Consider the following 14,913-nt stretch of genomic DNA (forward strand, 5'->3'; position numbering starts at 1 on the left):
GATACAAAATTAATATGCAAAAAGTACAGATATTGGTTATGTTTCTATATACTAACAACTATCAGAAAGAAAAATTAATGGGCAGCCCCGGTGGCTCAGCGGTTTAGCGCCACTTTCAGCCCAGGGCCTGATCCTGGAGACCCGGGTTCGAAACCTGCGTCGAGCTCCCTACATGGAGCCTGCTTCTCCCTCTGCCTGTGTCTCTGCCTCTCTCTCTCTCCGTGTCTCTCATGAATAAATAAAATCTTTAAAAAAAAAAAAAAAAAGAAAGATTAAGAAATTACTTACTTACAATTGCATCAAAAAGAATAAAATGTCTAAAAAAAATGAATAAAATGTCTAGGAATAGGAATAAACTTAACAGAAGAAGTGAAAGACCTGTACCCTGAAAACTATAGAACGTTGATGAAAGAAAGAAACTGAAGACAACACAAACAAATAGAAAAACATACCACGCTCATGGATTGGAAGAATATTGTTCAAATTCCATATTACCCAAAGCAATCAGTAGATTCTTTTTTTTTTTAAATACTTTTTAAATTTTTTTTATTATTTATTTATGATAGTCATACAGAGAGAGAGATAGAGAGGCAGAGACAAGGCAGAGACACAGGCAGAGAGAGAAGCAGGCTCCATGCACCGGGAACCCGACGTGGGATTTGATCCCGGGTCTCCAGGATCCCGCCCTGGGCCAAAGGCAGGCGCCAAACCACTGCGCCACCCAGGGATCCCGCAATCAGTAGATTCAATGTAATTTCTATTAAAATGTCAAAAGTATTTTTCACAGATCTACAATAAGACCAAAATTTTTATGGAACCACAAAATATCCTGAATAGTAAAAGCAATCAAAGAACAAAGGTGGGAGGTATTACAATCCAATATTTTAAGAGATACTACAAATCTGTAGTAATCAAAACAGTTTAATAGTAGCACAAAAATAGGCACATAGGTCAATGAAACAGAGAGAGAACCCAGAAATAAACCCATGATTATATGGTTAATTAATCTATAACAAAAGGGGCAAGAATATACAAAAGGGAAAAGCCAGTCTCTTCAATAAACAGTGTTGGAAAAACAGGACAGCTACATGCAAAAGAAGGAAACTGGACCATACTCTTACACCATACACAAAAACAAATTCAAAATGTATTAAAGACCTGAATGTGAGACCTTAAACCATAAAACTCCTAGAACAGAACATAGGCAATAATCCTTTAGACAATGGCTTTACCAACACTTTAGATATGTCTCCTTAGGCAAAGGAAACAAAAGCAAAAATAAACTATTAGGACTACGACAAAATAAAAAAGTTCTACAAAGAAGGAAAGATCAACAAAATGAAAAGGTAACCTAGTGAATGAGAGAAGATATTTGCAAACGGTATATCCAATAAGGGTTAATATCCAAAATATATAAAGAACTTAGACAACTCAACACCAAAAAAACCCAAATAATGATTAAAAATAGAGGACCGGGGATCCCTGGGTGGCGCAGCGGTTTGGCGCCTGCCTTTGGCCCAGGGCGCGATCCTGGAGACCTGGGATCGAATCCCACATCGGGCTCCCGGTGCATGGAGCCTGCTTCTCCCTCTGCCTGTGTCTCTGCCTCTCTCTCTCTCTCTGTGTGACTATCATAGATAAATAAAAAAAAATAAAAAAAAAATAGAGGACCGGAATAGACATTTTTCCAAAAAAGATATACATAGTCAACAGCACACACACAAAAAAAGGTCAACATAACTAATCATCAGGGAAATAAAAACCAAAACTATAATGACTTATCATCTCATACCTGTCAGAATGGCTAGTATCAAAAAGAAGAAATAACAAGTGTTGATGAGGATGTGCACTGTTGGTGAGAATGCAAACTGATGGAGCCACTCCAGGAAACAGTATGGGGGCAGCCCAGGTGGCTCGGGGGTTTAGCACTCCCCTCAGCCCAGGGCATGATCCTGGAGACCCAGGATCAAGTCCCACGTCGGGCTCCCTGCATGGAGCCTGCTTCTCCCTCTGCCTGTGTCTCTGCCTCTCTATCTCTCTGTGCCTCTCATGAATAAACAAACAGAATCTTTAAAGAAAAGAAAAAGAAAACAGTATGGAGGTTCCTCAAAAGAATAAAAACAGGAATACCATATAATCCAGTCACCCACTGAGTATTTACCCAAAGAAAACAAAAACACTAATTCAGAAAGATACATGTACCCCTATGTTTACTGCAGCATTATTTACAACAGTCAAGTTAGAGAAGCAATCCCAGTGTCCATATCAATAAATGAATGAGTAAAGGTGTAGTGGGGCACCTGGGTGGCTGAGTAAGTTGAGCTTTCGAACTTTTGGTTTCAGCTTGGGTCATGACCTCAGTGTCATGACTGAGCCCTGTGTTGGGCTCCCTGGTCAGCAGGGAGTCTGCTTGGGAATCTCCTTCTCCCTCTCTTTCTGCCCCTCCCCAGGCTCACACATATTCTCTCTCTATATAAAAAATAAATGAACATGGGGATACATGGGTGGCTCAGCGGTTTAGCACCTACCTTGGACTCAGGGTGTGATCCTAGAGTCCTGGGATTGAGTCCCACATCGGGCTCCCTGCATGGAGCCTGCTTCTCCCTCTGCCTGTGTCTCTGCCTCTCTCTCTGTGTGTCTCTCATGAATAAATAAATAAAATCTTTAAAAAATAAATAAATGAAAAAAGTCTTTAAAAAACTTATAAAAAATTTTATATATATATATATATATGTATATACATATATATATAATATAATATATAATGGAATATCTCTCAGACACCAAAAAGAATAAGATCTTGCCATTTGTGACAACATGGATGGACCTAGAGGGTATTATACTAAGTGAAACAAGTCAGAGAAAAACAAATACCATTTGGAATCTAAAAAACAAAACAGGGATCCCTGGGTGGCGCAGCGGTTTGGCGCCTGCCTTTGGCCCAGGGCGCGATCCTGGAGACCCCGGATCGAATCCCACGTCGGGCTCCCGGTGCATGGAGCCTGCTTCTCCCTCTGCCTGTGTCTCTGCCTCTCTCTCTCTCTGTGTGACTATCATAAATAAATAAAAATTAAAAATTTAAAAAAAACAAAAAAAAACAAAAAAAAAACAAAGCAGAAATAAACCCATAAATACGGAGAACAAACTAATGGTTGACAGAGGGTAGGGGTAGAATGGGTGAAGGGGGGTGGGAGGTACAGACTTCCAGTTACGGAATGAGTAAGTCATGAGGATAAAAGGTACAGCATAGGGAATAGAGCCAATAGTATCATGACAGCGTTATATGGTGACAGATGGTAGCTACATTTGTGGTAAGCATACCACAATGTATAGCCTTGTCAAATCACTGTGTTATACAGCTGAAACCAATGTAATATTGTGTGTCAATAAAAAAATAAAATAACACATGCTTGGGTGGCTCCACGGTTGAGCACCTACCTTTGGCCCAGGGTATCATCCTGGAGTCCAGGATCGAGTCCTGCATTGGGCTACCTGCATGGAGCCTGCTTCTCCCTCTGTCTGGTCTCTGTCTCTCTCTCTGTGTGTCTCTCATGAATAAATAAATAAAATGTTTAAAAAATAAAATAAATAAAATAAAATAAAATAAAATAAAAGCAAAGATTGAGACTTCTCGTTCTTAGAAATAAATAAATAAAAGGAGTACGTGCTATTTTTCCTGCTATTTACCCAAAACCTAGAAAAATACATAAAACATTTATCCACATCCTTGGTTTCCTCTCAACAGCTTTCTTGACAGTGAAACTAATTCTGGCACCTTTTGGAATCTTGATAGCCTGAAAATTGCCCAAGTCATCAAGTCTGGTTCCTTTTTTGTTTAACAGCTGTCTTCTCAATCCATCTTAACAGTCACCTATCACTATAATCAGGAAGTAGAAACTTGGCTACATCTTTAACCTTTTGCTTGGAAATCTCCTCAGAGAAAAATCCACATTCGCTACTATAAATGTTTTCCACATAACTCCAGGACAAACACATCTAGGCTTTCTGCCACTGCACAACAGAGTTGTGACATGTTTCCAGTGACATGCTCCTCAGTTCCTTGCAGTCATCACCAGCAGCACCTGGAATACTCAGTTCTATCAAGAATTTGTTTATAACACTTTAGGTATTCTCTAAATCACAGGTTTCTCCTACTGTGCTCCTCACCTCTTTCTGAGTCCTCTAGCGGAGTGGTTAACATATTTCTACTACCAGTCCATTTAAGGAAGCCTAGGCTCTTGCTATCCTGTTCTTCAAAATTCTTACAGTTTCTGCCCACTACTGAATTCCAAATCTACTTCGTAATCTACTTCCACATTTTTAGGTATTTATTACAGTAGCAACCCACTACCAGGGACCAAAATCTGTAATGGTTTCCTACTGCTGCAGCAATATACCACAAATTTAAAACAACACGAATTTATTATCTCATGGTTTTGAAGGCCAGAAGTTCAATATGGATCTTACTGGACTAAAATCAAGATGTTGGGATCCCTGGGTGGCACAGCGGTTTGGCACCTGCCTTTGGCCCAGGGCGTGATCCTGGAGACCCGGGATCGAATCCCACGTCGGGCTCCCAGTGCATGGAGCCTGCTTCTCCCTCTGCCTATGTCTCTTTCTTTCTCTCTCTCTCTCTGTGTGACTATCAAAATAAAATAATAAAATAAAATAAAATAAAATAAAATAAAATAAAATAAAAGTAAATTAAATTAAAATAAAATAAAATATAAAATAAAATAAAATAAAATAAAATAAAATAAAATAAAATAAAACAAAACAAAACAAAGTAAAGATGTTTGCAGTGCTCATTCCTCCTGGACACTTAAAGGGGGAATTCGTTTCCCTGACTTACACAACTTCTAGGGGCTCATGGCCTCGTCCTCTATCTTCAAAGCGTCATCTATCTTCCAAGTGTCATCTTCCAATCTCTCCCTGCCTCCTGCCTCCCTCTCTCACTTACAAGGACCCATGTGATTACACAGGGCCCACCCAGAAAACCCAGTGTAATCTCCCTAATTAAAAATCCTTAATTTAGGGATGCCTGGGTGGCTCAGCGGTTGAGCATCTGCCTTCGGCTCAGGGCGTGATCCCGGGTCCTGGGATTGAGTCCCACATTGGGCTTCCAGCGAGGAGCCCACTTCTCCCTCTGCCTATGTCTCTACTTCTCGGTCTCCTATGAAAAAAAAAAAATTTCCTTAATTTAGCCACATCTGCAGAGTCCTTCTGCCATGTGAGGCAACATATCCACACTTTCCAGTGGACATCTTTGGGGGCAATTATTCTTATTACCACATCTAATAAGAGAAAATGAGATGGTAAAAGTAAAAACAATGGCTTCAAAATCATGAGTAAAAGTGATTTACAATCTAGAATTTACACCCAACCCAACTATAAAGTTACTGAGTGTAAAATAAAGACATTTCCAGATAGGCAAGGTCTCAAAAAATTGACTTCCTCCACACACTTTATAGAGAGCTACTGTACGACAGGCTCTAAAAATGAAAGAATAAATCAAGAAGGAGCCTAAAACAAGAAATCCAACACTTAAGCGACATGAGAGGAATTCCTAGGACTATGCCAAAGGGAAGCCCCAAGTCAGTAGCTGAGTATCAAACTCTGAGCAGGTCAAAGACTATGAGTGAAGTTTCTTTAGAGATGAAATGAAGAGCCTATATTCTAAAGCCAAATTCCTTGGCTTCCACCTGACTTCAACACTTACTAGTGGTGCAATCTTGGGCAAGTTACTTACCCTTTCTGTGGATGTTTCCTCCTCTGTAAAGTGAGGATAATGATTATAGATATCTCATAGGAGTTGTAATTAAATTAGTTAATAGAGAGAGTGCTTATAGTGCCTGGTAAACAGCAAGCAGTATAGTAAGGCTTGTGATTACCATTAATGTTATTATCTAATATATTTTAACATATTGAAAAGATTTTTCTATACCTGGGAAGATTTATGGAATTAATCATTTTATAATCACAAGGTACACATATGTAGAAAATGAAACAAACGATCAAACCGAACAATTACTGATTACAGGCAAAACAAAAAGTAGTGCACAAAAGGTAAAGTAAATGGCTCACCTGTGAATATAATTAAAATACTCTTCATAATAAATACAGCCTATTGACTTACCTAATACTATGGCATCCTATCATAAGGGTACATAAGAAATGTGCATGTGAATGTTGAGGGACTAAGTGTCTCAAAGGTAGTTAAATTCTTATTTTCCAGTCAGTAGATACTGCCTAAACCTGAAAGCCAAGAAGTACCAATATAAACATATGAAAGTCAGTACTAAAATACACAGTTCAATTGAGTTCACAGAGCTAGAATTTGAGAGCTAAGCAAATACAAGTCTAATCTCATGATATTCAAAATGAAATACCTACTTTTAAAAGTTAAAATCCAAGGAACAAAGAGGTAAATATAATTGAAAAAAATGTATAAGAGTATGCTTAATATAAAATAAGTACTTCTTTAAAAAAAAAGAATCAGTGACTGACTTCCATTCCTGGAAAGATGAGAATAGATGTACTTGTCCCTTCTCAACCCACTAAGTACATCTAAAAACCACAGACATCATCCATAAACCAAATATAAGAAGACTCTGTAAGCTGAAGAAAACACGGTGAACTGGCTAAGGACATCAGGAACCAAGGAACTACACAACATGAGTTCCTGAAACTGCTTCATACAGCCTTACAGATGCTAGGAAAGCCTATAACCAGCCACCAACAAGAGAACACAGAGAGCTCAAAGAAAAATAAACTCTCTGGCTAAAAGACCAGCAAAGGGGCAACCTAGAAATGCAAAAAACTTTTATGCATAACATACTCCAGCCAGACACAACAAATTAAAAAAAGAAACTTTGGGCCTAATCCCACACCCATTAGCAAAGAACCAGTGAGTAGCCTAGATTCCCACTCTTGCCTAGCTAAAGACAGAGATGCTCCTCTCACACTCCAGAGGTTGGTGTGGGAAAAGGCCAGGTGGGGAGTTGGAACTTTCATCCATACACAGTAGTAATAAAATTAGATCAGTATCCCTCATAAATATGAAATAAAAATACTTAACAAAGTACTAGCACATACAAATACACAAAAAGAAGTATATGCCATGAGCAAATAGGATTTATTCAAAGGTTGCAAGGCTGGCTCAAGATGTGAAAATGTAATCAATCAATGTAATCCATCACAGCAATAGGCTAAAGAACCAAAGAAACAAAATCCCATGACCATATCAATTGATGCAGAAAAACCACCTAACAAAATTCAACACGCATTCATCATAAAGCCTCAAAACTCTGCTTTAGAAGGTAGTCCTTGGACAAGGAACAATGACATCCTGTGAGAATGCCAATCCTATTAAATAAGAATCTGAAGTCATATGAAGTGTGAGAAGCACTGCTTTCTAAGAACAGAAAACCTGTCAGTACACTTCTACTAACAGAGCTGTTGCTGAAGACACAGTTCTGTCTCCATCCACCTGAAGAGCTGTCAAAAATTTTCTGAAATATCAAGAACCAGGATATCTTTACTACAGATGAAATAAATTACTTATCAACAATATGAACCAGCATCTCATTTCCATTATTGCTAGGTCTTTCAGGAAGATCAGAGATAATCTTACAGTTCAAAGTTCACAGCTGCATAAAACCACACAAGTCACATGTTTCTATACTCCAAGCTTGACCTGGAGTTAATAGTCACTTCATTTTTCTTCCCTGATCTTAGTTTTTATTTATTTATGCTTCTGTGTCTTACTATGCAGATTATTAAATGGTTCCTAAAATCCACTAGAAAATAAAGCAACAAATAAATATATGAAGAAATAAGAACTCACCAGGGACTTAGTCATTTCTGGCTCTTCTGGGAAAGAGGCAGAGATCTGAGAAAAGAGATAGAGGGACAGATGAGTAAAGGAAGTGTGTCACACATGGACACATACATCACTTAGCATCCATGTATCTGACCCAAAAACTTACTTCTAGAACTGTATCATAAAAAAATCATCCTGTATTGCACAAAAATTTAATTGCAGATGTCTTACCACAGCATGGCTAATAACAAAATATAAAAGCCAGAAAATCTTAATATCCAATAATTGTAGACTGCTTAATTTATAGGCTATCCTGAGAACATAAAGTTATATAAAATTAAATTACAGTAGAAAAACATGCTAAACTGACAAGTAAAAAGATGTACGGAACAGTATGTTTCCATTTTCACTGAATGTGTGTACATACACATGCACACATACATGCATATACAGGTATATGAACATATTCACGCACAAAAAAGAAAATTAACTGGAAGGAAATATACTACCATATTTACGGATATATTATTTGGGTGATGGTAAAATTACAGGTAATTGTTATATTCTTCTTATTTGCTAGTAAAAAACAAAGTAACTTTTTAAAGACTATAATGAGTTTGCTCTGAGCTTCTGTGAATAGCCCATCCCAACTAGTGAGAACATTCACAGGAAAGACCAAAGAGGAGCCTACAGCTTTTTCACTTTTCTCCTTTGCTTACAGTTCTTTTTTTTTTTTTTTTAAGATTTTATTTATTTATTCATGAGAGATAGAGAAAGAGGCACAGGCAAAGGAAGAAGCAGACTCCCTGTGGGGAGCCCGATGAGGGACTGGATCCCAGGACCCCAGGATCACGCCCTGAGTCAAAGGCAGACACTCAACTACTGAGCGACCCAGAAGTCCCTTGCTTACAGTTCTTAAAAGGGTACCTTCAACTGAAACTTTTTCTTGGCTACAATGTGGTAAGTGGATTTGGTTCTAGTTAATAACAAACCTTAAAAGCTGATCTGAGTCACTTATTTTCCAATATTTTTACTTTTTTATTTAAAAATCTTTGTTTTGGGACACCTGGGTGGCTGAGACACTCTGCGCCTATGTCTCTCATGAATAAAAAAATGTCTATGCCCAATGTGGGGCTCAAACTCAGGACCCCTAGATACTGGTTTTTTTAGTAGGCTCCACAACCCACATGGAGTCAAATGATAGGGCGTGATATCAAGGTCTGAGCTGAGATCAAGAGCCAGATGCTTAACTGACTGAGCCAGCCAGGCACCCCTAAAAGAACATACCTCAGGAATAACCAGATGGAAGAAACACATAGGGCAAGGTATATGGGAAAGGGTGCCCCTCTCTCCCATGTGCTCAACCCAGAAACTCTCCAAATTCTACGTTCTTGGGGCTTTATGGAAGCTTTATTCATACAGATGATTAATTAAATAACTGGCCATTGGTGATGGACTCAACCTCCATCCAGGGGATGGGTTTCAAGTTCCAACCCTCTAATCACATGGTTAGTTCCTTTCACAACCAGCCGCCATCTAGTGGTTATCTGAGGGCTTTCCAAAAATTACTTCATTAACATAAATTCAGGTGTGGTTCAAAGGAATTTATTATGAATAATGAAAACATTCATTCACATTCATTTCTCTGGAGTTATTCCAGGAGCCAGGAACAAAAGGTGCTCCTATAGCTCTTACTATTTAGGAAATTACAAAGGTTTTAGGAGCTCTGTGCTGGGAACCACAGACGAAGATTAAAATATCTATTTCTTATTATATCACAATATGGGATAACTGTGATCCCATATTATATCACAATGGGAGCATGGGCTCCCATTACTGGCCTCCACACTTTTATCACTACCCACCATGCATCTCCATCAACCATCCTAAGAGTCCCAATCCCAGACATACCTGCACCTACAACAGGACCAGGAAAGCACTCAAGCACACTTACCATCACTCACACACCACTAGGCCTATACCATTAGCCTTCCTCACAAACGTACACACACACACAAACATATAAGGAACCCAATGAATCTACAAATCTGGGGATATTCTTGAATTTTATTATTACTTTTTTAAATAAAGATTTTATTTATTTATTCACGAGAGACACAGAGAGAGAAAGGCAGAGACACAGGCAGTTGAAGCAGGCTCCATGCAGGGGGCCCGACGGTGGGACTCGATTCCAGGTCTCCAGGATCATGCCCTGGGCTGAAGGCAGCACTAAACCGCTGGCCACCCAGGCTGCCCCCTATTCTTGAATTTTATTTTATTATTCTTGAATTTTAAAGACAAATTAAAAAAATTGAAAACACATAAATCTAATGTGCATGTGAAATAACAGGTCATCTACAGAGAAAATTTTCCAAAAATCAAGATTCTTCACCCGCAGTAATGAAAATTAAGTATCGGAAATATCATCTAAAAGATCATTTCTCTGTTAGGGCCAGAGAAAGAAACAAAGTGCTTTTCAAAAAGCACTTGCAGGGATCCCTGGGTGGCGCAGCGGTTTGGCGCCTGCCTTTGGCCCAGGGCGCGATCCTGGAGACCCGGGATCGAATCCCACATCGGGCTCCCGGTGCATGGAGCCTGCTTCTCCCTCCGCCTGTGTCTCTGCCTCTCTCTCTCTCTGTGACTATCATAAATTTAAAAAAAAAAAAAAATAAAAATAAATAAAAACAAACAAACAAACAAAAAACAAAAAGCACTTGCAGACTATCTCTATCTGAGGAAAATATAAAGTATTACAAATATATATAAAATGAATCAGATAAGAAATCCCAAATAGAAAAATACTGTTTGGGGCACATGGGTGGCTCAGTCAGTTAAGTGTATGCCTTCAGCTCAGGTCCTGATCCGGTATGATAAAAGCACTGCAGTGGGGGGGGGGGGGGTCCTTCTGGGATGAAGCCCGATGGGGAGGGCTCTCTGCTGAGAGTCTGCTCCTCCCTCAGCCCCCTCCCCCCACTTCTACTCTCTCAAATAACACTTAAAAAAGAAAAAATGGGGATCCCTGGGTGGCGCAGCGGTTTGGCGCCTGCCTTTGGCCCAGGGCGCGATCCTGGAGACCCGGGATCGAATCCCACGTCGGGCTCCCGGTGCATGGAGCCTGCTCCTCCCTCTGCCTGTGTCTCTGGCTCTGTCTCTCCTTCTATCTCTCAAGAATAAATAAATAAAATCTTTAAAAAAAAAAAATGTTAATTATTTTTCAAGAAATATAATTATAAAAAGGACGATGACAGTGATGCAATGAGGCCATTAATGGAAAATTAATAATACCCTAGGAGAAAATATTTCTAATTACCTCAGGAAAAGACAGATGTTATGTGGAGTGTAAGATGAAATCAGTCAACAGAAATTTCATGAATTTTCTGAAAGTAGAAAGTATGAAAAAGCAAAGGAAATGTAGAAAATAATGACTTAAATAGTGAACATTAAAATGGAAGATACAGGGATGCATGGGTGGCTCAGCGGTTGAGCGTCTGCCTTCAGCTCAGGGCATGTCCCAAAGTCCCAGGATAGATTCCCACATTGGGTTCTTCGCAGGGAGCCTGCATCTTCCTCTGCCTGTGTCTCTGCCTCTCTCTCTGCATGTCTCTCATGAATAAATAAAATCTTTAAAAATAATAATAAAATAAAATAAAATGGAAGATACAAAATCAGGTAAACCATTACAACGTTAAACTGAAGAGAGAAAATGATCCTACTGACAAACAGAGACTATATGTTGGATTTGGAAAAAACAAATGTATTTATTTATTTACAGGTAGTTAACATAAACAATGAGACAAATATGAATACAAAATAAAGCCCTGGGCAAGATTACGTTATCAAAGTGAGATAAAAACAAAAGGACGGCAATATGAGTATCAAAGTGAAATTTGAAGTTAATGTGCTTTTTTGTTGAAAAGAGGGATTCTTTAATAATAGCATTTGATAAATGAAAAAAATGATACAAAATACATTAACCATTACATGTACGTATGCCTGCACCCAAAATACATACCTGAACCCAAAACACATACGAATAAAACTAGCAAAAAACAAAACACCCATAGATCTATAAAGTGAACCTTCAGTGAGAGATTGTTGTTTCTTTCAGAATACAATAAATCAAGTGGACCAAAAACTAAAAAAGAGGAAAAAGATTTAAAACTATAAGTAGACTATTTAATATACATAGAGAACTCGGCAGCATACTAACAAAATACACTCTTTCTCTTATATCCATTGAACAAAGTTTACTGTATAAGTCAAAGAAAACCTTGATACATTTTTAAATATTGATACTTTACAGGCCACATTTTGCTACAACACAGTCAACTTGAAAATAAAACAGATCATTAAGATCTGTTTACTTTGGAAATGAAGAAAGTCTCCTAAATAACTCAGGATCAAAAAACATCAAATTTAAATTAGACACCTCATAGGGGTGCTGACAGGCTCAGTCTGAAGAGCATGATCTTGGGTGACTTCAAGCCCCATGTTGGGTGCAAAGATTACTTTAAAAAAGAAAAAGAAGGGACGCCTGGTGGCTCCCGGGTTGAGTGTCTGCCCTGTCTTGCTCAGGGCGAGATCCTGGAGTACCGGGATCAAGTCCACCCACATCAGGCTTCCTGCATGGAGCCTGCTTCTCCCTCTGCCATCTCTCTTTCTGTGTCTCTCATAAAGAAAGAAAAGAAAGGAAAAGAAAAAAAAAAAAAAAGGGAAGAAAAGAAGAGGCACCAGTTAAGCCTCCCACTCTTGATTTTGGCTCAGGTCATCATCTCAGGGTTGTGGGAGAGGGAAGTCTGCCCCCCCCCCCCTTCTTACATTCTCTCTAAAATAAATCTTCAAAAAATAAATAAATAAATAAATAAAACTATACACTTCATAAATTAAGATATAAAGGAAATTTTATACTCCTATAAGTATGCAGCATAAAACTGAAAAAACAAGGGGAAGAATGACAATTTACATCAAAAAGTGAAAAAATAAGAGAAAGTATCTTTTAAAAAGGGAGAGACTAAATTAATATAAAAACAGTAGAGGGATCCCTGGGTGGCGCAGCGGTTTGGCGCCCGCCTTTGGCCCAGGGCGCGATCCTGGAGACCCGGGATCGAATCCCACGTCAGGCTCCCGGTGCATGGAGCCTGCTTCTCCCTCTGCCTGTGTCTCTGCCTCTCTCTCTCTCTCTGTGACTATCATAAAATAAATTTTAAAAAATTAAAAAAAAAAAAAAAAACAGTAGAGATGGGGCACATAGGTAGCTCAGTCATTTGGGTGTGCGGCTCCTGATTTCTGCCAGGGTCATGATCTCAGGGTCCTGGGATGGGGCCTCCCCTGGGGCTCCTTAGAGTAGCCCGCCTGAAATTCTCTCCCTCTCCCTCTCCCTCTGCCCCTCCTACCCCTCTTGTGGACACCTGCTCTCTCTCTAAACAGATAAATCTTTAAGAAGAAAAAAAAGCAGAGATTATAAAGACAACCATGGTCCTTTAAACTGGTCCATACTTTAAATGTACTTTTAAATGGTCCATAAAATAAAATTTGAGACGTCTAATAATAAAAAAAGAAAGAAAAACATATTATGAGTAGCAAAGTAGCTACTAATCTGGGTAACAGATCAAAATGAGGTAAATGAAAATTTATGCAACTTCATGGCAATAATTTTTAAATCTCTAGCAAAATATAGCACAAATAAATCATAAATATTCCTAAACCAAAAAGCCTAAAAAACAGAGGATATCAATTAATGTCTAACATCACTCATCCCTCAGATTCCTCACTATTCAGTCTCCACAGTTATCACCTCCCACTGACCCTACAAACCCCGCCCCGCCCCCGCCGACCGACCGACGGAGACCCCGGGGACCCGGGCCTGCCCCCGCCGACCGACCGACGGAGACCCCGGGGACCCGGGCCTGCCCCCGCCGACCAACCGACGGAGACCCCGAGGGCCCCGATTCGCCCCCGCTGACGGAGACCCCATGGGCTCCATTATTTCATCCACTGCCCGCCCTCATCACTGACCCGATGCTAATCACAGACTTCAGACACGTTTCTCCGCTCAGCTCCCGACGTTCCCACCGCTGTACTCACCTGCCCCTCACCCACGCTCTCTTAGGACCGTGGCCATTTACCTCAGGCAGTGACTAAACCTGGCCGACTTCCTTTCTCGCTCTCTCTCAGTCCCTGCGGGACTCCTTCAGGCGCCGCCTGGGTGTGCGCATGCTCCGCCGCTGCTGCTTGGCGGGAGGTCTCCCCACTCAACATGGCTCTCTGCTAAAATCGGCCCCCTCCAAATGGCTGACTCAGCCCAACATGGCAGCAATCGTCAGCCAGGCCTGCGGGCGGCCATGTTGAAGTGACGTGAGACTGCGTCGCTCAGAGCCGTCAGGCGGCTAGCGGCGGCCCCGCTCTGGCAGTAAGCCAGAAAACCGGAGCCTCCTCCTCAGAGCTGCTCAAAGCCTTTCTGCGTGCGCCTCTGCGCGCAGCACCATTTGAGCCAATCAGCAATTACAGAACACCCCAAAACAGTAGGGTATGCATTCTATTCAAGCACCTTTGGAGCGTTTACCGCGATTTATTTTAACTTGGGTCATAAAACAAATCTTACAAAATTTAAGAACTGAAATCGTACAGGCTCTGTTCTCTGGACACAGTGGCATCAGTAGAAATTGGGAACTAAAAGACAACGGGAAGTTAACGCTTGTAAATTAACACAGTTCTAAGTAACCCATAGACCAAAAGAAGAAGTCTCGAGAATCTTAGAATACACTGAAATGAATGAAAATAAAAACGCAGTATCTCAAAATGTGTAGGTTGTAGCTAAGGCAGTGGTGAGAGGAAATTCTGTACCAGGGAAAATTGCAAAGGTTTACATTACATAGGAACAAAATTCTTGAATCAACTGCCTACACTCCCACCTCAATAAACTAAAAAAGGAAGAGCAATAAACCTGTAGTAAGAAGGAAGGAAATAATAAAAAGTAGAAACAAACAAACAAAAAAGTAGAAACAATGAAATTGAAAAACAGTAGAAAACAAGGTGGGCGGGGGTGGGGGGGTGACTGGGTGACCCGCACTGAGGAGGGCCCTTGATGGGGG

The 14,913-nt window shown here is 40.0% G+C and overlaps 1 protein-coding gene across 2 annotated transcripts in view; it reads right to left on the reverse strand.

Moving 5' to 3' along the window:
- ZNF484 (zinc finger protein 484) overlaps positions 1–14,178 on the reverse strand; it is a 35,739-nt gene extending 21,561 nt beyond the window's left edge. Inside the window, exons 1-2 of one of the 2 annotated variants that reach the window (XM_072723489.1) lie at positions 13,948–14,178; positions 7,847–7,891 (exon numbers count right to left, since the gene is read on the reverse strand). In XM_072723489.1, coding sequence (XP_072579590.1) covers positions 7,847–7,861 — 15 coding nt within the window. In that variant the 5' untranslated portion in view covers positions 7,862–7,891; positions 13,948–14,178. Of the gene's footprint in view, positions 1–7,846; positions 7,892–13,906 lie in introns of both variants that reach the window. The other variant, XM_025984393.2, reaches the window with a different exon arrangement.
- Between the last annotated feature and the right edge of the window lie 735 nt (positions 14,179–14,913).

This window comes from Vulpes vulpes, chromosome 1, assembly GCF_048418805.1.
Source record: "Vulpes vulpes isolate BD-2025 chromosome 1, VulVul3, whole genome shotgun sequence".
Classification (NCBI taxonomy): domain Eukaryota; kingdom Metazoa; phylum Chordata; class Mammalia; order Carnivora; family Canidae; genus Vulpes; species Vulpes vulpes.